The sequence below is a fragment of the Triturus cristatus genome, chromosome 1_1, assembly GCF_964204655.1.
Source record: "Triturus cristatus chromosome 1_1, aTriCri1.1, whole genome shotgun sequence".
Taxonomy (NCBI): Eukaryota; Metazoa; Chordata; class Amphibia; order Caudata; family Salamandridae; genus Triturus; species Triturus cristatus.
This window is the reverse complement of record NC_140579.1, coordinates 97370921-97393804: the sequence shown is the minus strand read 5'-3', so window position 1 is coordinate 97393804 and position 22884 is coordinate 97370921. Positions and strand designations below refer to the sequence as shown.

At 48.3% G+C, this 22884-nt stretch overlaps 1 gene segment (V, D, J or C); it reads left to right on the top strand.

The window, feature by feature from the left end:
• Window positions 1-10354, top strand: part of LOC146869610 (Ig mu chain C region membrane-bound form-like) — a 130924-nt gene extending 120570 nt beyond the window's left edge. Inside the window, 1 exon segment of the C gene segment in view lies at window positions 9906-10354. Coding sequence covers window positions 9906-9914 — 9 coding nt within the window.
• The last annotated feature ends 12530 nt before the right edge of the window (window positions 10355-22884 follow it).

The following is a 22884-nucleotide window of genomic DNA, read 5'->3' as shown; positions in this document are numbered from 1 at the left end:
TTCACATGAACTTATGTCACCACATAAAAACGCAAGGTACGAGCCTCCAATCAGAGGACACGGCCACTTAGTTTTAAACACAGGTGACAATATGCAAATAAAGCATATTTGCAAGCATCACTTCTGCTGACATATTCATTCCTGCACTGAAGACGGGCTATGGTGTTGAAGACTCCATACATATTTTCAATATTAAAGTATTCACGGGCTCCGAGTGTAAACTTACTCTTCTGCTATTTATTCTCTCTTCCATCTTCTCCACCTCGTTCCTCCGCAGCCATAGCCCGCCCCACGCAACTCTGCCTTTGGATACTTCGAGTTAAAGCGTTGCAAACAATAAACGGACATTTCAGCACAGTCACAAGTGGAGGTAAGTCACGAAGCCCGGGAAGAAAGTTACAGAGCAGCAAGGGTCGCAGAGAATAAGTAGTCACTCAACAGCCGTCGGCCTAATTAAGTCACTGAGCGTACAAAAAAGGCATTGCAAAGAGGCATTTGGGGGAAGACACGAATACCCATAGATTGGGGCACCATCGAACCCCAAACTGCACCCTAAAGCACCAGGTGAGCTCAGTCTCCCCCACTTCCGACATGGCATAATTTACCGTTCCCTCCTCGTGGTGGCCAAACGGTATGAACTATCCAAATAGCAACCATGCAATGAAACCTTCTCACTCTGCCCACACTGGCCAGACAACTAACCAGACGGACCATGCTCAAACTTATCCCCCCTTTTGAGACCTTCAGATACATGCACATGGCAGCCAGCAGTCACCTCCCGGCCTCTCCTCAGGCACTCCGTACTCTCTGCACCGTGTGGAGGTGTAGAAACCATACCTGACACTCCCCTTTCTGGGGCCCGGGCACAGCAAGACAGCCCGAAGCCCCCACTAAATAGCACTAAGGGCAGCTTGCCCACCGTGCCCTGAATTTAACAAACACGGACTCCCCCCGACACAGTAGTGGGGCACCTCCCCCCAGCAGGACTGAGGGCCATTGACCGTGCTGCTCAATTGTTCCCCACCACTTAAGAACGGCCAGGCTGGAGGCCGGAACACCGGCGCCAAAGGGAAGAGGTTACGAGCATTAATAAACTTACCACGACTAACCTGAAGCCTGAGATTCCACTAGGGCCCTTATCTAGGACGAGCTGGAAATCGAGATGTTCAAAATAATCCGTCCAGAGAAACATGTCAACGTGCATGATAACTGTAGTGTCCTAGCATGGACACGTTCTAGTGTTCAGCAGTGTGTCCTACACTGTACACCCACCCACCACAGACGTCACTGAGTCAGGTGACGCTGCTAATAAAAGGGCCGAGCGCACGTGCTCGTGGCCAGTTAACCCACTACCTTATACCATGTGTCTGCATCCGTTATTACGAGCATGAGGGCCTAGGGCCCCAACACCACATTGGCGACGAGCGGGCTAATCCCGCGTGTGCAGCCGCCTGTTGGCAGGTGGTGAAGGGAGAGCTGGCTGTGTGAGCAGCAGCCCAGCTGATCGAAAGGGGGAGAGAAGTGCCGCGTGTGACCCCTGCAGGCGAGGTCAGCGCTTACTCGCCCGCCGGGCGTGCAAAGAGCCCTTGACGCAAGCGGTGACCGGGAGCCCACCCCGCACCGCCGCGAAGACCTGCGGGCGGTCGCTGAGCCCCAGAGTGAAGAGAGGAAGTCGGGTGCCCACCCCGACCCCGTCGCGCTTGCTGTAGTGACCCCCGGCGGTGAAGTGCCCCGAAAGGTAGAAGGTCCGCAGGAGCTCACCCGCATTGGGAGCAGAAGCGGCGGCTCCTTGTGTGCGGGGCCGTAGAAGGAAGTGAGTGCCCAGGTCGCCGGAGCTCCGTCCCCCACCCCGCACAGCGTGAGACTGAATGAAGCTGCTGCGGGTGGGAGGGGAGCCAAGAGAGAAGAATGCGGGATACCTGAGGCAGACCGGAGGCGTCAGCAACCCCCTGCGCGACAGAGAAGCCTGCTGTGAGGGGCCGGAAGGTCCAAAAGCAAAAGTAAGCAGCCCCGGGAGTAGCCGACCCTCCCCCCACCCCGTGCAGCGCGTGAGGAGTGAGGCTGCGGCGGTGGGGCGGAGGAGAGAAAAGGTCAGCCCCTAAGGGAAAGGATTGCTGAACGGAGTCAGTCCGCAGTGTATGGCAGTGACTCCTGCCCTCCCCCGCGCGCAGCGTGTCAACTGCGTGGAGCTGCCGCGGTGGGGGGTGAAGCGGTGAATATAGCCAGCCTGAGGCCATGTACGAAGGGGCCAGATGCAGAGGTACCAGCCCGGAAAGCTGCGGGTGTCCGGCGACATAGAAGCGCAAATTTTAAATGAGCGCGAGGTGCCCCCAAGAGGAGGAGAGTGCAAGCATGCGGCCCAGGAAGAGATAAGGCCTGAAGCGGGGCGGAAAGGAGTTTGAAAGTTATAGGGGAGGTTACATGGCTCACCGGTACAGAGCGAAGCCCTCACACAGCCCGACCTCCCTCCTCACGCAAGGCCACGTCGTAGTGTGCCCCCCACCCCTGCACAGCCCGGGTGATTAACAAAGGAAAAAGCACTCACCAGGAGTTGGACTTCCTTCCTTCCCTCTGCTCCACGGGTGATCGGGTCCAAAGGAAATCACCGAAAGAAATAGCAGAAAGCAAAGCTGACGGTGATATGCGTTTCACTGCCATCTGGTGGCCAAAGGGCGGTACTACACCCAGTAAATAGAATACTGTACAACCTGCGAGGGAATCGTCAAAGACTGCCAGGGCTGAATGAAAATGCATAGGGCGAAGTAGGTCCAGGTAGTCAACTGCAAAAGTGACAAAAGAATCACCGTGGATGCCAGGGGAAATGCACAATAGCTGTGAGGCAGCCAGCTGATTCTGGGGAAAGAGTGACTAAGACACCAAGAGGGTGCACAGTTCAAGGTTGCTGAAGTACACAATAGCTGGTGTGTGAGTCACGCCCGTCGGAAGGACACAAGGAAGTTTGATGGTGGCACCCAGATTATGCACGCAGAGAGGCAGCACCAGGCTGCCTACAAGAAGCAAAGAGGACAGACTGAACAACTGCCCACACTGAGGTGGCAAACGCCGAGAAGTGCACACAAGGAATCCTCCAGGAAAGAACCTGCGGCCAAGGATGCGTGGAGTGCGGTGACGCCTACTGGCCAGGGGTAGTCGCTGCAGGAGTGAAGCCACCAGAGTGCACCAGCCTTGGGTGGCAAGGGTTGAAGAGACTCGTCCAGGCAGCAAGTCTCAAAAGAGGATCGGGAGGAAGTGCGCAGCAAGTGCGTCCACAGAAGCAACCAAAGGCAGCAGTCTGAAGCACCGCCTCAGTTACAGAAGGAAAAGAGTGGGTGCGTGATAACCAGAGATCACACGGCGCAAGGAGCAACGCGACACTGAAGATGTACCACGACGGTACGAAGAGAAGCTTGCACCAGCGCCCGATAAGTCAGAAGACACAGGGGGTCACACGACGTGACGCACCTCGTGAAGACGACCAGCCAAACGGTCGCACCACAAAGGCCCAGCCGACCTGCCAAACGGTCGCACCACAAGGCCAAGCCGACCTGCCAAACGGTCGCACCACAAAGGCCAAGCCGACCTGCCAAACGGTCGCACCACAAAGGTCAAGCCGACCAGCCAAATGGTCGCACCACAAAGGCCAAGCCGACCTGCCACATGGTCGCACCAAAGAAGCCGACTCGCCAGGAGTTGCACAAAGAGGTCTGACGCAAGACCGAAGATATCCTGCCAGTGATCGGCAGCGCGGACCGTCAAGTGGTCCAAGAAGCTCAAGAAGAACCAAAGCAACTGGTGAAAGGGAGAAGACCGAAGCGGACCATGAGCATGGCCCCACGAACTTCAACCAAGGTAACTGGTGAAAAGGTGAAGATGAAGAGAAGGTCACGACCCTAACTCGGAATGCTGAAGAAGATGAAGAGAGTGTTCTCGGACGAGGACAAGACCAGGGGGAACACATGCAGAGTGCGCGCGCTGCATGTAGAAGCCTGGCCAGATAAGAGGAGAACAGAAATGGTCCAGAGTAGGTCGTGAAGCGAAGAGATGAAGAGACCAGAATGGCACGTCCGCCACTTAGAAGAAAGAAGACATCGCAGTGGCACGTTTGCCACTACAAGAAAAGAAGATGTCTGAGTGGCACGTTTGCCACTACAAGAAAAGAAGATGTCTGAGTGGCACGTTTGCCACTACAAGAAGGAAGATGATATCAGAGTGGCACGTCTGCCACTTAAAGGAAAAGGGGAAAGAAAGATCTGAGTGGCACGGTTGCAACTGTAAGAAGGAAAAGAAGTCAGAGTGACATGACAGCCTCACGGAGAAAGAATAGAGGACAAGGAGAAGAGTGTGGCAAGACTACTCACACCTCAAAGACAAGGACAGAGAGAAGAGTGTGGCAAGACTACTCACACCTCAAAGACAAGGAAGGTGACAAGCGTCAGAACACAGTGCGCAAGTCCTGAAGAACACCCGTGGCACGGAGAAAAGACAATCTGTTTGATGATGCTCTCAGCACACCTGGGATCTGCAGAGGTGAGCAGGCCGGATCATTCGAAACACCCACCTTTGGGGTTACACGGACACTGGTCAATGCCAGCCGTGGTGACTCAGGGGCAAAGGCCTCAGGGATGCCGGTGAGAGAGAGTATCCCCGCGACGAGAGATGGTCATCAGCCGCCCTTCAGCAAAGGTCTTAGGAGGATGAAGACTTCGCGTGCTAAAGACAGGAGCCAACAGCCACCCTCCAGGTCTGACTGCGGCATCTGAGGTGAGACCTGCCGTCTCCTCCGCACCCGTACTTATCGGCATGGGAGTAACACGATACAGGACACTGAACCCAGGCCAGATCTGAGGAAGAGGGCCTCAAGGATATCCCGTGGCAGGGGAACACCTGTGAGAGGGGCATCCTGGTGAGAGGGGTGTCTTGCGAATAACCCGTCTTTCGGCAAAACAGAACACACGCCACAGATAAAGAAAAGGACTGGACTAAAAAGATAAATGGCAACATCTAGCGCTGAACCAAAAGAACTCAACAACTGCGTTTGTCGCCAAGAAAGTAAAGCGAAGAAAGACTGTGAGAGCAACTTCAAGGCAGAGCCGTCAAACAGACTAACTCCATCGAGCACCCATGACTGGTGCCACAGTGAACTGGTGATCGCCCGCGACAGGAAAAACATCGTCCGCGACAGGAAGAACATCGTCTGTGACTCCAGGCTGCTGAAGCGTGAGCGACTCTGCAGAAGTTTAGTCACTGTATTACGTCTGTATATATATTTCTTTCTCCCCTAGGTTGGACATTTGACTCCGGGTTTTTGTTATTAAAAATTGGGAGGAATGTAGTGTCCTAGCATGGACACGTTCTAGTGTTCAGCAGTGTGTCCTACACTGTACACCCACCCACCACAGACGTCACTGAGTCAGGTGACGCTGCTAATAAAAGGGCCGAGCGCACGTGCTCGTGGCCAGTTAACCCACTACCTTATACCATATGTCTGCGTCCGTTATTACGAGCATGAGGGCCTAGGGCCCCAACACCACAATAACCACGCAGAACCTCTCCCAGACTGCCCATTCAAACAAGACATTACACCGAGAATGTTCCATTCGTCTTTACAGTACCAGTAATGAAATTGCAGGAGAAAAGCCATTAAATGGTAATGAAAAAACTATGGCTTGTACGGAGAAACCGTAAAAGCGAGGGACAGTGCCACCCGGTGGCCTAAATACCTCACTGCGCCCAGAGTATGTACCCAAACGAGCCATAGGTGTTAGTGCTCTTTGGAAACTTTCTTTACCAATTATTTTCACCATCCTTCTCACCTTGCGAGGGGCTGGTCCCACAACTTCGTGTCCGTGAACCTCCCGGTGTCGGCCTCTATAACCAGACGCCCATTATGCAACCCACACTAAACCAAAACTTCACGGCACCTTCAACAGCAAACGGGCAAAGAAAACCCTTCAAGAGTTCCCCTCATTGACCCCGAAACCCATATATTATAGTGGGAAGACTGGGGTTCAGTGAGCGCCAGTCCCTCTACTCAAATGGTGACTCCAATGCTCTGCTCGCTGCCGCAGCCCATATTAACGCTGCACCTCTGCCCGCAAAGTTGGTTGCACCAACTGTAGTGTCTACCAATGCTTCCACGCTGAAGAACCAGAACCTTATGGGCCTGGCGGCGCAGGGTACACCTGATATCTCCTGGGTTCTCCTGCTTAGCTTACAGAGACATGAGACACTCTGTCAGGCGTAAAAGATCGGATTTATTAGCTGCAGCTAGCACAGTTATCCTAGAAGTACACAAGGTAGGTTCTCAGGAGACTGCCACTTCACTTCGTGGCGCACAATCTTATATAGTACATAGATGACATATACATTAACCAAGAACACACCTAAAACATACATAGAGAACCAATAAGAAGAGTTAGAAAACAGAACATGTCCAATAGGAAAGGTTGGAAAACAAAGATATCGATTAACCCGAAGAAGCCTCTCCTCCAACTGTGTTTGCCACCCCACCCCACTGGTTAAGGTATTAACGTCTCTGTAACTGACTTGCAGGTTTAGTTTTATTTATTTAAATGTGTACTTACCTCCGTTCATCCATATTCCGGTGTTTACATTTCCCCACCCTGCCCCTCCTCCGCCCTGCCTTACTGCCCCACCAAACTCCCTCCACGGACCGCTACTGACTCATGGCACTATGTACCCATTTATAACAAGAGCCTCGGCAGGTCAATGTTGGCGTTTTATCCTTCAGTGGTTGAGTCCTGTATATTACAAATTACATCCATTTGAGCAACTTGAAATTCTAAGATTTTTCAATTGATGCAAAGTATCAGCGCCATATGCAGTATGGCTAAAAGTCCCAGGCTGCGCAAAAAAATGCTTTAGAAAATTGTAACTTTATAGAAAGTTCATAACCTTTATATAAAACTATACCAATACAACATTGATTTGCACAGTTTACATGCTGCTATGCCAAACAAAAAATGTAACACTCAAAAAATAAATAATGCACTGTTTCAGATCTTATTACAAAAATGTTTAACATAAATAGCTCAGAACAATACTTGCTTCTGTTATTACGGGGTCTCCACACATAACGTTAACCTTATCAGACCCTTCCTTATAAACTGCCAGTAGAACTCCTCGCAGGCCAATAGGCAGGGCAGGGAAGGGGCAGGGTGAGGAGTAGTAAACTCTGGTATTAAAACAAAGGGAGTTCACTTAATAAATACTTAAATAAAACTACTTTAATTGCACGCACTGCAATGCAACACGCATAATAAAATTGTGTTCGATAATTATTCACCGCGCTCCGTACGGCTTAATGCCAGTTTACTACCCCCACACCATGCACCTCTACTGCCATGCCCCACGGACAAGCAGCACTTTCACAAGGAGCCACCACTACAAACTGAATACCTCTTTCATTTACTTACAAGTTTAAAAACATGTATGCTACACCTTGGTCATGAAAAAAAACTATTTTTCCTATTGTATATAAGTCTAAAATTACAAAAAGCAATAAAAGTTATATAAAGTAACAATAATTACTTAAATATAATGTATTACTTACTGTTTTTATGCTTACAAATGTTTGCTGTGATAATAAAACAATTTTTAAACAAAGTCATCACATGGATTCTATTACACACTACTTTTACATGTCACACCAAGAAATTACATTAATTATTTATAATATAAAATAAACGACTAACATAATCAATATGGCGAGACCAATTGGCATTGCCAATGCTTGTTAGTTCTGGGTTGACAGTACAGCTGTCACTAGACATTATGTGATCAACCTAAAAAAGGATTCAAGAAGAACTACTTGGAGAGGGGCTTTTGCTCCACCCACATGTTTGTAGACAGGTGCACATGTTTTTATTAGGCAGAATTTGCCTGCTTTCACCCCAAAAAGTCTTGCCTTCTCCACAGCTGTGATCATTATGTTTATTTATCCAGCTGCCTGAGCTTGAACTGTCAGGGCACACACATGCCAGTGTAATATGCTACCAAAATGTCGTAGATAACAAGATAAGTTATGGTGTTTTTCTCTGTCTGGGAGGAGAGCAGTCATTAACTTTAGGCTTCAGAGTGTAGTTTTATGTTTGAGAGCCCAGGGCTACACTAAGCTTCATGGATTGTTAAGTGTGGCCCGACAGTGCAACTGTCACCTGCCCTTATGTGACCAACAAAAAAGAGCTTTCATAGTCCTACCGAAAGAGAGGCTAGGCCCCGCCTATATGTTTGTTCCCTTTGAGTACAGGATTTCATTGGGCAAGATGTTTGTCCTTCTACTACAAAGACTGCTTTCATTGCACCTTTTGGCTTGTGGAAAAGTTTATACTTGATGCAGCAGGACTGAGTTGGTTATGGTGACAAGCCAATCAATGATCATGGCTATAGGCCTGACCTGTTAATTATGAACGATTATGATAAAGGTAGTAGGCCTGACATATATTGATTGTGAAAAGCATATGTTATAGCCAAAATGCATTTAAAGGTGGATTGTTATTAATCTGAATTAAAGCCTACAAATATGTATTTAGGTTTTACTCTACATGGCATCTCATAGATTACCTTAGTAGGCAATTGTTTTGGTGTTGTACGTCTTCTGACATACCATGATTATAGAAGGAGATTTGCACTCTGGTAATCTTTGCTAAACTCTGTTAGGAGAAACGTTATTTTGATTTGACAACTGTACTTTTATATACATTTGCAATTTCATGGCTGTATTCCTGGTGGCATATGTCTGGCCTGTGTATTATAACAATTCATTACAAAGGCAGTAAGCTTGGTTTATTTAAAATGTGAAAAGTACACGGTAAAGCCAGTAGGCCTTTAATAGTGGATTTTTATCACATTATTTTACAGGCTGCAGAAACCTATGTGGGTACGTTTAATCTCACAGATTACCCAATTAGTCAAGGGTTCTGGTGTTGGTCGCCCACTCTGACAAACCATGGGAGTTGAATTTTACTGTGATGATTCTTGTTGCGCCTTTTTGAGAGGGAGTATTTATTTTTTTCCCATCTGCATGCCATTTGCACTCTGCTTCCATCTATGACATCACATTGCATGGGTTCATGGTTCATTCGGCATCAGTAATGGGCTGTTGTGCCTTGTGAATGACTGCATTTTCTAATCAGGTACGCACATTCACCTGAAAATGAGTGTGTTTCAGTGTCACAGCAGGTTGGACAGTTCTATAGTTTTAAACTTTCTACTTTTATAGTTTCCCTTTTATGTCTTTGCTTCTTGTCTTTTTATTTTAATGGTACAACTCCTCAGGAAGTTTTAATGGGACCCTTGCTTGTCGCTCATTTCATCAGCAGGGCGCTGCATCCCACGTGACCACTTCCTCTAAATCAGGAGTCCATTATGGAACCATGTTGTCCATAATGTATCATGGTTTTACCATTTCAAGATCGCCAACTTGTTCTAAATGTGAGGGTCATGCTTGAACTTTAAAACAATGATAGACTATTTGCAGTATCTTCACAGGACCGACACCCGCAGCTGTGTTTAGTTTTGTTGTTGCAAGGATGTGCCTATTGTGATTAAACTGTAGCATCTTTTTCTTTTTTTCTCCTTGTATTCATTTCATGTATCTTTTGTTTTTGAGTTTGTGTGTGTTTCATTGAAGTTGTGTCAGAGGGTGAGTGTTGAGTGAGTCAGTGAATTGATGAATGATTGCAGGTGTACAGAGATGAGTGATAGAGTACATATATGATGACACAGTGAGTGCATAAACCCATCGGTGACATTCCTTCAGAAGCCAAGCCTATTGGCATTGCCCATGCCTGTAGTGACAATTGGGAGGGGGGAATACAGAGATGTAAAATGGAAATGGTTCTGCACCGAAGTGGTAAACACATGTTTTTTCTGATCAATTCTAGGTGAAATAATTCCAGGAATCGAACGCCCTCCAATTATAGCCGCCTGTGCTCAAGACGTGTTTTGCTGACAGATGATGACGCCAGAATGGACTAAACCCTGATAGGAGCGAACTCTTGTGTAAATAACATTCCTTTTAACATAGTGCTCACAATGACTGGACCCTCTACAGGTCTGTCCCATCTCACCCCTTGGTGGGCTTGTGTTTTCCAGAACATTCTTCCTCTTTCGTGTGTTACTTTGGGGCCAACAGCTGACGTGAAACTAGTTTTGTATAAAAAAGCACCGCGTTGAACGTGACAAACCCATATTTGTGCAAAAAGGGTTTCTGCATGCAAAAGGCCGCCATCAAACAACTTTGCTATTTATAAGCCTCGCATTCACAAAACCTGGTATGTCTGTGCCTTTTAGTGTGTTGTATTCAAATAAAAACAAACATTGTTAACGTGAATGTGTCTTTGACGTGTTCATTTCATTGCACTTGATGTATGGATTGTGTTGTTGAACACATGACATTTGTTCGCAGTCAGGTCTTACTTGAACGGGTCCCGCTGGGTCTGTGGGGCACATGGATTGGAACAGCCGCAAAGACCTCCATTTTCATAAGTTGAAGCTTCACTAAGCAGAAAGATTGAGTTCGACCGTAATAAACCCAACTAGCCATGACTTTACATACATGCCATGCGGTCAGAAGGCCTGTACTCATTGTCATTGTAATCCTACATGCTGAACAGGTTAACGATCGCCGCAAATTAAATAGGTGTGATGGGGAATTATAATAATGCATTAACAAAGCCAACAGGTCTGGCATAAATGTGCTTGCATGCACACATGTGCATTTGTGAGCGCCTCAGATTGCCCGTGTTAGCATATTAAAGCTAGACTTCCTGGAATTGTCAATCCTTGTTTTAAATGTTTGATACTGTGTACAACCAAGTTTTATTTAAAATAAATATCCGGCGTAGAAGGAGAGAAATGAAAGCTGAGAAGTTGTTGTTTTTCGATGTAGAAGGAAAAACATGCTCAACATGTATTAACCCTTTTGTGTTGTGGCAGCTATAGTTTCTAAGCAATTTTCAATTACATCAGAATAAACAAAACAGCAATTTCTTTGGAAGGTTGTTGCAGGACAGGCCCCTTTTATTGCTAAGTGGACTCGCCCAGTTATATCTTCAACCACTGCTTTGTAGCAATAGGTTTTCCAGCACAGCTCATAAATAGAAAGAGGCGACCTCTGCTAACTGTGTCTTGGGTGCAGTGTCTGAAAATCAATGGCTCCCTCGGTTAAATGAATACACTTTACATACTGCTGGCGCATAGAAACAGATCCTTGGCTCTGACGGAGCCAGTCAATCCCACAATAATATGTTACCTGGAGACATTTTAATTGCTCTGAGAATATATCATTTCCTCTTTCTTTTTTGAGGAGGCTGGCACTGCTGCAGCCCATGACCAGTATTCCACACACAAAAACGACGTTCATACAACCAATCAGAAAGCTCACATTGGCCCGGAAGCACACACACTGTAACAATCCAATTCGACCCATAGAAAGTATGCAAAATCCCACAGCATGCCATTGACTCGCAAAACACCTGTTTTTACTCCCTTACATTCAGACAGGAGTTTGGCAAAGAAGGCAAAGTAACTGTCAGTGGCAGCTGGTAATTAGGGCATCAAGGGGGCATCAGTGCAGCGCGTCACTCGTCGCAGAGTGAGAACGGGTCAGCGAGCGCTGCTGACCGCACCCCACCCTGAGATGAGGTGTCAGTGATAGGCAGTGCGTCGCTCGCCGCAGAGTGAGAACGGGTCAGTGAGAGCTGCTGACCGCACCCCACTCTGAGATGAGGTGTCAGTGATAGGCAGCCCGTCGCTCGTCGCAGAGTGAGAACGGGTCAGCGAGAGCTGCTGACCGCACCCCACTCTGAGATGAGGTGTCAGTGATAGGCAGTGCGTCGCTCGTCGCAGAGTGAGAACGGGTCAGTGAGAGCTGCTGACCGCACCCCACTCTGAGATGAGGTGTCAGTGATAGGCAGTGCGTCGCTCGCCGCAGAGTGAGAACGGGTCAGTGAGAGCTGCTGACCGCACCCCACTCTGAGATGAGGTGTCAGTGATAGGCAGTCCGTCACTCGTCGCAGAGTGAGAACGGGTCAGCGAGAGCTGCTGACCGCACCCCACTCTGAGATGAGGTGTCAGTGATAGGCAGCCCGTCACTCGCCGCAGAGTGAGAACGGGTCAGCGAGCGCTGCTGACCGCACCCCACTCTGAGATGAGGTGTCAGTGATAGGCAGTCCGTCACTCGTCGCAGAGTGAGAACGGGTCAGCGAGAGCTGCTGACCGCACCCCACTCTGAGATGAGGTGTCAGTGATAGGCAGTCCGTCACTCGTCGCAGAGTGAGAACGGATCAGCGAGTGCTGCTGACCGCACCCCACTCTGAGATGAGGTGTCAGTGATAGGCAGTCCGTCACTCGCCGCAGAGTGAGAACGGGTCAGTGAGAGCTGCTGACCGCACCCCACTCTGAGATGAGGTGTCAGTGATAGGCAGTCCGTCACTCGTCGCAGAGTGAGAACGGGTCAGCGAGAGCTGCTGACCGCACCCCACTCTGAGATGAGGTGTCAGTGATAGGCAGTGCGTCACTCGTCGCAGAGTGAGAACGGGTCAGCGAGCGCTGCTGACCGCACCCCACTCTGAGATGAGGTGTCCGTGATAGGCAGCCCGTCACTCGTCGCAGAGTGAGAACGGGTCAGCGAGAGCTGCTGACCGCACCCCACTCTGAGATGAGGTGTCAGTGATAGGCAGCCCGTCACTCGTCGCAGAGTGAGAACGGGTCAGCGAGAGCTGCTGACCGCACCCCACTCTGAGATGAGGTGTCAGTGATAGGCAGCCCGTCACTCGTCGCAGAGTGAGAACGGGTCAGCGAGAGCTGCTGACCGCACCCCACTCTGAGATGAGGTGTCAGTGATAGGCAGTGCGTCGCTCGCCGCAGAGTGAGAACGGGTCAGCGAGCGCTGCTGACCGCACCCCACTCTGAGATGAGGTGTCAGTGATAGGCAGTGCGTCACTCGTCGCAGAGTGAGAACGGGTCAGCGAGAGCTGCTGACCGCACCCCACTCTGAGATGAGGTGTCAGTGATAGGCAGTCCGTCACTCGCCGCAGAGTGAGAACGGGTCAGTGAGCGCTGCTGACCGCACCCCACTCTGAGATGAGGTGTCAGTGATAGGCAGTCCGTCACTCGTCGCAGAGTGAGAACGGGTCAGCGAGAGCTGCTGACCGCACCCCACTCTGAGATGAGGTGTCAGTGATAGGCAGTCCGTCACTCGCCGCAGAGTGAGAACGGGTCAGTGAGAGCTGCTGACCGCACCCCACTCTGAGATGAGGTGTCAGTGATAGGCAGTCCGTCACTCGTCGCAGAGTGAGAACGGGTCAGTGAGAGCTGCTGACCGCACCCCACTCTGAGATGAGGTGTCAGTGATAGGCAGTGCGTCACTCGTCGCAGAGTGAGAACGGGTCAGTGAGAGCTGCTGACCGCACCCCACTCTGAGATGAGGTGTCAGTGATAGGCAGTCCGTCACTCGTCGCAGAGTGAGAACGGGTCAGTGAGAGCTGCTGACCGCACCCCACTCTGAGATGAGGTGTCAGTGATAGGCAGTCCGTCACTCGTCGCAGAGTGAGAACGGGTCAGTGAGAGCTGCTGACCGCACCCCACTCTGAGATGAGGTGTCAGTGATAGGCAGTCCGTCACTCGTCGCAGAGTGAGAACGGGTCAGCGAGAGCTGCTGACCGCACCCCACTCTGAGATGAGGTGTCAGTGATAGGCAGTGCGTCACTCGTCGCAGAGTGAGAACGGGTCAGCGAGCGCTGCTGACCGCACCCCACTCTGAGATGAGGTGTCCGTGATAGGCAGCCCGTCACTCGTCGCAGAGTGAGAACGGGTCAGCGAGAGCTGCTGACCGCACCCCACTCTGAGATGAGGTGTCAGTGATAGGCAGCCCGTCACCCGTCGCAGAGTGAGAACGGGTCAGTGAGAGCTGCTGACCGCACCCCACTCTGAGATGAGGTGTCAGTGATAGGCAGTGCGTCACTCGCCGCAGAGTGAGAACGGGTCAGTGAGAGCTGCTGACCGCACCCCACTCTGAGATGAGGTGTCAGTGATAGGCAGTCCGTCACTCGTCGCAGAGTGAGAACGGGTCAGTGAGAGCTGCTGACCGCACCCCACTCTGAGATGAGGTGTCAGTGATAGGCAGCCCGTCACTCGTCGCAGAGTGAGAACGGGTCAGCGAGAGCTGCTGACCGCACCCCACTCTGAGATGAGGTGTCAGTGATAGGCAGTCCGTCACTCGTCGCAGAGTGAGAACGGGTCAGCGAGAGCTGCTGACCGCACCCCACTCTGAGATGAGGTGTCAGTGATAGGCAGCCCGTCACTCGTCGCAGAGTGAGAACGGGTCAGTGAGAGCTGCTGACCGCACCCCACTCTGAGATGAGGTGTCAGTGATAGGCAGTCCGTCGCTCGTCGCAGAGTGAGAACGGGTCAGTGAGAGCTGCTGACCGCACCCCACTCTGAGATGAGGTGTCAGTGATAGGCAGTCCGTCACTCGCCGCAGAGTGAGAACGGGTCAGCGAGCGCTGCTGACCGCACCCCACTCTGAGATGAGGTGTCAGTGATAGGCAGTGCGTCACTCGTCGCAGAGTGAGAACGGGTCCGCGAGAGCTGCTGACCGCACCCCACTCTGAGATGAGGTGTCAGTGATAGGCAGTCCGTCGCTCGTCGCAGAGTGAGAACGGGTCAGCGAGAGCTGCTGACCGCACCCCACTCTGAGATGAGGTGTCAGTGATAGGCAGTCCGTCACTCGTCGCAGAGTGAGAACGGGTCAGTGAGAGCTGCTGACCGCACCCCACTCTGAGATGAGGTGTCAGTGATAGGCAGTCCGTCACTCGTCGCAGAGTGAGAACGGGTCAGCGAGCGCTGCTGACCGCACCCCACTCTGAGATGAGGTGTCAGTGATAGGCAGCGCGTCACTCGCCGCAGAGTGAGAACGGGTCAGCGAGCGCTGCTGACCGCACCCCACTCTGAGATGAGGTGTCAGTGATAGGCAGCCCGTCACTCGTCGCAGAGTGAGAACGGGTCAGCGAGAGCTGCTGACCGCACCCCACTCTGAGATGAGGTGTCAGTGATAGGCAGTCCGTCACTCGTCGCAGAGTGAGAACGGGTCAGCGAGAGCTGCTGACTGCACCCCACTCTGAGATGAGGTGTCAGTGATAGGCAGCCCGTCACTCGTCGCAGAGTGAGAACGGGTCAGTGAGAGCTGCTGACCGCACCCCACTCTGAGATGAGGTGTCAGTGATAGGCAGCGCGTCGCTCGCCGCAGAGTGAGAACGGGTCAGCGAGAGCTGCTGACCGCACCCCACTCTGAGATGAGGTGTCAGTGATAGGCAGTGCGTCGCTCGCCGCAGAGTGAGAACGGGTCAGTGAGAGCTGCTGACCGCACCCCACTCTGAAATGAGGTGTCAGTGATAGGCAGTCCGTCACTCGTCGCAGAGTGAGAACGGGTCAGCGAGCGCTGCTGACCGCACCCCACTCTGAGATGAGGTGTCAGTGATAGGCAGTCCGTCACTCGTCGCAGAGTGAGAACGGGTCAGCGAGCGCTGCTGACCGCACCCCACTCTGAGATGAGGTGTCAGTGATAGGCAGCCCGTCACTCGTCGCAGAGTGAGAACGGGTCAGCGAGAGCTGCTGACCGCACCCCACTCTGAGATGAGGTGTCAGTGATAGGCAGCCCGTCACTCGTCGCAGAGTGAGAACGGGTCAGTGAGCGCTGCTGACCGCACCCCACTCTGAGATGAGGTGTCAGTTATAGGCAGTGCGTCGCTCGCCGCAGAGTGAGAACGGGTCAGTGAGAGCTGCTGACCGCACCCCACTCTGAGATGAGGTGTCAGTGATAGACACTCGGCCTCGGGCACTTCAGGGTTTAAAACCAAAGTGCCCACATGTGAGGTTATCGCTGACACGCCCCCGAGGCTCTTTGCCGATCTGAGGAGGTTACGCCCACAGGAGCAGACCTCTCCAGCCCGGCAGAGTTCAGCTCAGGCTGCCAGGCGCCTGCGCACTTAGCTGATGCTCAGTTCCTGCTGCCTTAACCTGAAAATAATGTCCAAAAGGTGGGAGGACGAGGCCATTCTGACCTTAAGGACGGAAGCTGCTGTTAGTTTGGAAGCTCTCTTTTTAAGGGTAATATTTGTTGGTAAATCACCTTTCCAGTTAGGCCCTTTCCATATTGCTGGTAGACTAAGTTCAATTTGTCCATTGCTTAAGTCAGCAAATGTTTCATTGCTTAGACAATTTTTGAATTGAAGTAAAAATGTCTGCTACCTTTGGACCTTTCAGTTGTGTGCCTATCTGCCTTTGAGTGGCAACTTGTGAATTATTCTGAATTGTTTTGCGCACATTGCGAAAAACATTCAGATGTGAGACAAGGTACCAGTGACTGAAAAAACCTTTTAACTCACATGCGGGACAACAGTGGATGCAATGGTGTGTATAAATATAGCATTGTAGCTGGAAGATGGCTAGGGCAGGAACCAGAATCATCGACACAAAGGACCGACTCGGCAGAAGGGCCAGTGGCTACCAAGAAAACATACACAGAAAAAGCTCACGAACTGGACATTTTCAGATATGTGTGGGGCAATCTTAAAGTGTGAGGCTCCAGGTCAATGGATGGAAAGCCAGTAGGATTGGCAGGTTTCGAGAGGGGGTTTGACTTACTTATGACAAAAATGCCATATCTCTAGCATAGATCTCAATATTAGACTGCGTTAAAGATGTACAGTTTCACCTAATGGTCAAATGATTCAGATGGAATACTCACATTTTATTTTTGATTAAAATGTGCTTAGTTCGCTCCTGGAAACCTTAAAATAGTCAGTCTGGTACAGAAAGTCTGAATAGATAGCTCAAGCTGTTTGCCAATGTGTCAGTAAACTCCTCAATACAAGATTAAAAAGTTGCTCAGTTGTTAAGGACCCATGTCATTTGAAATGGCAAGGACAGAAGCAAGAAGAGAGCAGACTGTTGGAGGGTTAGTACGTCTGCAAATAGAAAACACAATACAGCAGCAGTGTGTGGGTCCGCAAACAGCATCTACCACCATTAGAAATAAAAAACACGGACACCATTTTTAAAGGAGGATTTCCACGCTTAAAGCACTATAATTCCCACGTTGAACAACTGTTTACTTTAAGTACTTGTGAACTACATATAAATGTACTATGTCAAGTCGTATATTTGTGTATTTTTTTAGGATACTTTTTCAGACAAAAAATGCTTTTTTTGATAAATAATTCCTGACAATTCTTATAGGGCGTTAAATTGCTTATTTAGATCATACTTCAATTTAGCAATTGTGGTTTCATGCACAATGGTTTGCTTTTAGGAGGATGAGCTTTATTTTCAATATGATGTCTACATTCACCAAATAATTTATGCTGCTTGCTGTTTGTGAGAAGTTGGCCTGGCATATGCTGTTCACTAGTTATAGTGGGCACCTCGCACCAGTCCAGACAACCCTTATTGATGATAGGTTTAAAGACAACCTTTATTGAAAGCTATCCTAGTGGTAGCTATGGAGAGCAGCCTTCAGGCTAAGTCTTGAAGGAGTGTAAAGCAGCTTGTTTTACCATATTATAATCTCTTGAATTAGTAAATGAAAGGAGAACCACACAAGATATATAAAATATATATTTTTATTTCTAAACACTCACTACTAATCTCTTTATGAGTTTAGAGTCCAAGATACACAATTATACAGTTCTAAAACGACAGTAAATAGCACAATATACAATGGGCCCTAGGGGCGGACCAAACCATATACTAAGAAAGTGGTATGAGAACCACGACTTGACTAGACACAGTGTCTAGAGCATGTAGAATCGCTGGGACCCCAAGGAACCACCCAAGGTAGTGACACAGGAGACCCACAGGGGACGCGTGCAGTGTGAGAACACAGACGCGAGCTCCGTACTATTCTATGGGAAAGTCGCGGTTGGAATTTTAGAAGTTAAGGACACTTAGGAGAGGACTTTGAGCAAACCCCTTTAGACTTAGGGGGTTCTAGTGCCAGCACCCACGGGAGCACCGGAGTACTCGAGTTACCTCATCCAGGGAAGCCGGGTGCATAGGTGTCAAATGGTGTTGGGAATCGTCGTTGATTTCAATGGTGATCTGCTGCAAAGTGCTGCTGCCGGGAAGGAGAAAAGTGTCAGGTGTGATCCAAGCCAGGATCGAAGATCAGAAGAACCTGAAAGTAGAGGGGACAGAGTCTGGGTCACTTGCCAGTGACCAGGGGCATGATAGACGAATGCCCACCGATGTCGGGTGTTTCAGGTGCGAAGAGGTGAAGCTTGACTCTGCAGCCACGAGGACCAGGAGGCGTCGACTATGACCAGGAGCTGGATTCGAACTGTCCCATAAAGGATGTCGAGTGCTGTGGTGTTGGCGCCCGGATTGGACCCAAGAAGCCTTGGCAACAGCAACCCAAGCAGAAAGAGAAAAGATGCTTCGGTGCGGACCAGCAAGGTTTTCAGGACTCCCCAAGAAATGGAGTGTCAGGACACGTCTGGAGCAACCAGGTAAGCCCAATTAAAGTTATAATTGCCTTTACAGAGACCCACGTCAATGGACCAGGGATTGTGAAGGGACCTCAAGAGAAAACACAAAGAGCCAGCTCACGGAACACTCGTGGAGTGCAGGCAGGCAATCTTTGGTGCAAATGTTGCTTGGGGACAGGGCTACAAGTAACCCAAAGCTCAGCTGCAGGAGCTGTTGGAAAGCTGATGCTTCTGCAAAGTGATGCGGTGTCCAGGGGTTCGGGTTGCACGGTCGCTACAAGGGAAAATTTTAGCCAATTACCTAAAGGTCCATCAAAATAAGTTAAATATAGATTCTGTTTTTGATGTGCACTCCATCTTAAAGTTTAAAGATGTTGAAATTTTGAATGAATTTTCCCTTTTTTACGAATCCTTATACTCTTCAGAAACCCAGCCCACGGATCACTCATTAGAGCAATTCTTCTCTGATATCCAGAAACCTCCACAGGCACCTCCAGATTTATCTCAATTAGAATCTGATCTCTCCCAGCAAGAACTTCTCCATGCTCTTCAAAACCTTAAAAAGGACAAAGCACCCGGCCCGGATGGTTTTACTGTTGAATTTTATACACATTTTTCTAAGTTTTTAATACCCAAATTGCACTCACTTATAAGCTTTTTCTCTTCATCAAGTAGTTCCTCTGGTTCCTTTTCAGAAGCGCACATATGTCTTATCCCTAAGGAAGGTAAAGATTCCAAGCACTGTAAAAATTATAGACCTATTTCACTGGTTAATATCGACTATAAAATTCTTTCCAAAGCCTTAGCCATACGCTTGGATTCCTAATTACCAGACCTACTGGGGAAAGAACAATCTGGTTTTGTTAAAGGGCGGGTTATCACGGATAATACACAGCTCTTTTTTGATGTTTTATCCAAATCATCACATCTTAATCATTCCTTAGCGGCAATAGCGTTGGACGCTGAAAAAGCTTTTGACAGGGTTGAATGGAAATATTTATTTTATGCTCTTACATGGCTTGGATTTGGCCCCAATTTCATAAATTTGGTGTCTCTTCTTTATTCTAACCCTCATGCAGCAGTTTGTGCAAATGGTTTAATCTCCCCTTTTTTTAATTTACGTAGAGGGGTGCGCCAAGGTTGTCCTCTTTCTCCTTTTCTTTTTAATTTGGCATTGGAACCATTCTTGTCCAAATAACATCAGAACCCTAGTATTTATGGGTTTCATGCATCAAATGCTCACCTCAAACTTGCAGCATATGCTGATGATATTTTACACTTTATATCCAAACCTGAAGAATCTATTCCCGCTTTTTTAGAGGAGATAAAATCCTATTCTCTCATTTCTGACTATAAATTAAATAATGATAAATGTGAGATACTGCCCTTAGCAAAGTATACTTTCAGATCAGATTTTCTCTCATCCCGATTTAAATGGAGTCCAAAGATCATTAAATATCTAGGCCTACATTTTACATCCTCAATATCAGAGACAGTAACTTTATGTATGAATAAATGTCTCCAAAAGATTTCGGAATTGACTTCTAAATGGCACCCTTTGTATCTGTCATGGTGGGGCCGTTTGGATACAATCAAAATGATGCTATCACCCATAGTTTTAAATACCATTTCGAATATTCCAGTCCCAATCACAAGCAAGTTATTTAAACAAATTAACTCCACTTTATCCTCCTTTTTGTGGTGCAATAAAAAAACCCCGTATGTCTTTGCTAAAATGAATCCGCCCTAAATCAGAAGGAGGAGTTAATTTCCCAGATTTTCAGGCCTATCAGAAAGCATTCTTTTTGCGCCAAGCGTCTCTTTGGTTGCTTGATTCTACAGATGACTCTCCTCTCTGGACCTCAACGGAGCGCTCTTTTTTATTTCCTTACGCATTTCGTGAATATCTCTCTTTCTCACGCAAACCACAATCCATTTCAACTCCTGTAATAAAACACACTTCAAAATTACTTGCTTCATTCCCTCAATCTATTCACGATTCCAGGGATTCTTTTCTTAATTCAACAATTTGGCATAATAAAAAATTGCTGGTACATGGTAAACCTTTTTATTGGAGGGCTTGGAGAACAAGAGGTTTGGTTTGGATACACCAATTATTTTCAGAATCACAATTTATATCTTTTCCGACGCTTAGACAGCTATTTAATCTGCCAATTTCTTTGAACCCTAAATATGCCTTACTCAAACACACTGTATTGGAGGCCTTTTCCCATTTCTCTACTCTGCCCACAACCCCCAATACCTCTGATTCCCCTTCTAAACTCCATGCCTTGTTAGCAACCACACCCAAGGCTTCTACTATTTATAAATATTTGCAAGACACAGCCACCGTTAGACAGAAGACAAAAATTGAAGAGGCATGGGAGCGTGACTTCACCACTTGCTGGTCATTAACTCTTTGGGAGCATAGATGGACCAAACTGCGTACAGCTTCCAGGGCAGCAAATATAACTCAAACACTATTTTTTGTTTACAATAGACTTTTATTTACACCTGCTATTTTATATAAACGTTTCCCATCTAGCACGGATACATGTTGGACTTGCTCTTCCCCTAACGCTGATTTGTTTCATATGTTATTCACATGTTCATATGTACATAGCTTTTGGAAACAAGTATGGTCTCAAATCAATTTAATATATAACACAAATTTTTCCTTTTCTTTTGTACACATTTTCTTGGATAGCCTCTCCTCCATCTGGAATGATGTTTCACTTAATGTCAAGATTATTGATTTGTTATTAGCAATCGCATTTCAACAACTTACTGCCAACTGGAAAGATTTTTCGAAAATCTCATATAGGGCCTGGTGGTACTCTATATGTCATAATCACAGACTAGATACTGCTTTTGTTTACCCACCTTACATGGCCTCTAAACGTGCTGATCTATGGTCGCCTGTCACGATATTTTTCGATATCAGTGCTCAGCATCATTCCCAACCTCGTCCCTCACAACAGGAGGATTCCAAACCTCCTTGAATCCCCAAATGATTCCATTAGTTTCGCTCTAATATTTAACATATATCTATGTCTTTTTTGATATGCCTTCGTTGTTTCCTCTTTGTATAACTCACCCAATTCTTCTACTCTCTATGTATGGAGCTTGGATTATGATGTTGTACAACTTGTACTGTATATTGTATTGGTCACCAAAAATTCTTTCTCAATAAAATCATTTGAACTTAACAAAAAAAAGAATCACAAGATAGAGCAAACTCTTTCCACTTCGCTGAAAAGGTTCAATTTGAAAAGAAGACTTATACATCTTTCAGTTTTTGAAGTTACCCTCTTCCACCTTCTCAATTATATAGACCTAAAAATATATCATATGTTAAACTATTCGTATTTCACAATCAGAAGTGTGTTTAAATTGGGAATTCATTAAACCTAAGTAGAGATCTGAATTTCAAGTATTGAACATTGGGGACTTTTTTTATGTCACATGACAGGTAACGCAGTTAGGTAGTTTGGTCCTTTAATGAATATCACATCCTGCTCTTTGGTTGCATTTCCTAATCAGATAAACGATATATCCATAATCTTTAATTAAACACATTTAGGTGCCGATTACGATCCGGTAAAAAATTACCCCGTGCGACTCGTATCCGGTCTTTTTACCGTACGAATCGTACAAGTGCCGTGCGAACTGGCAATCACGATTCGCATGGTAAAAAGTCCATACGAACCGCATTGGGAATCATTCCCCACACGTCCTCGGATCGGAAAATGTGTCCGACACGTCCTCGGACGATTTACCGTACAAACGTGAAAAGTCAAGTCCGACCGAGGAATCACGTTCCATCCCGTGCGTCCGAGGTTACAACCGTATGGAAAAAACACCGTCCGCACCGAACTCCTATAGCAACCATGGAGACATGTGCCCGCATACGCGCCCAACACTCCCCCCAGCCCCCGTACGTCCGACACGTACCCCCGTGTATGTACACCCCCACCCGTCTAGGTACACCCCAGTACGTTCGAGTCGTACCCCCACCCCTGTACGTGTCGTACCACCGTGTACCCACACCCCAGTACGTTCGAGTCCTACCACCACCCCTGTACGTGTCGAACCCCCACCCGTGTATGTACACCCCAGTACGTTCGAGTCTTACCCACACCCCTGTACGTGTCGTACCATCGTGTACCCACACCCCAGTACGGTCGAGTCGTACCCCCACCCCTGTACGTGTCGTACCATCGTGTACCTACACCACCGTCTATGTACACCCCAGTACGTTCGAGTCGTACCCCCACCCCTGTACGTGTCGTACCACCGTGTACCCACACCCCAGTACGTTTGAGTCCTACCCCCACCCCTGTACGTGTCGTACCACCGTGTACCCACACCCCAG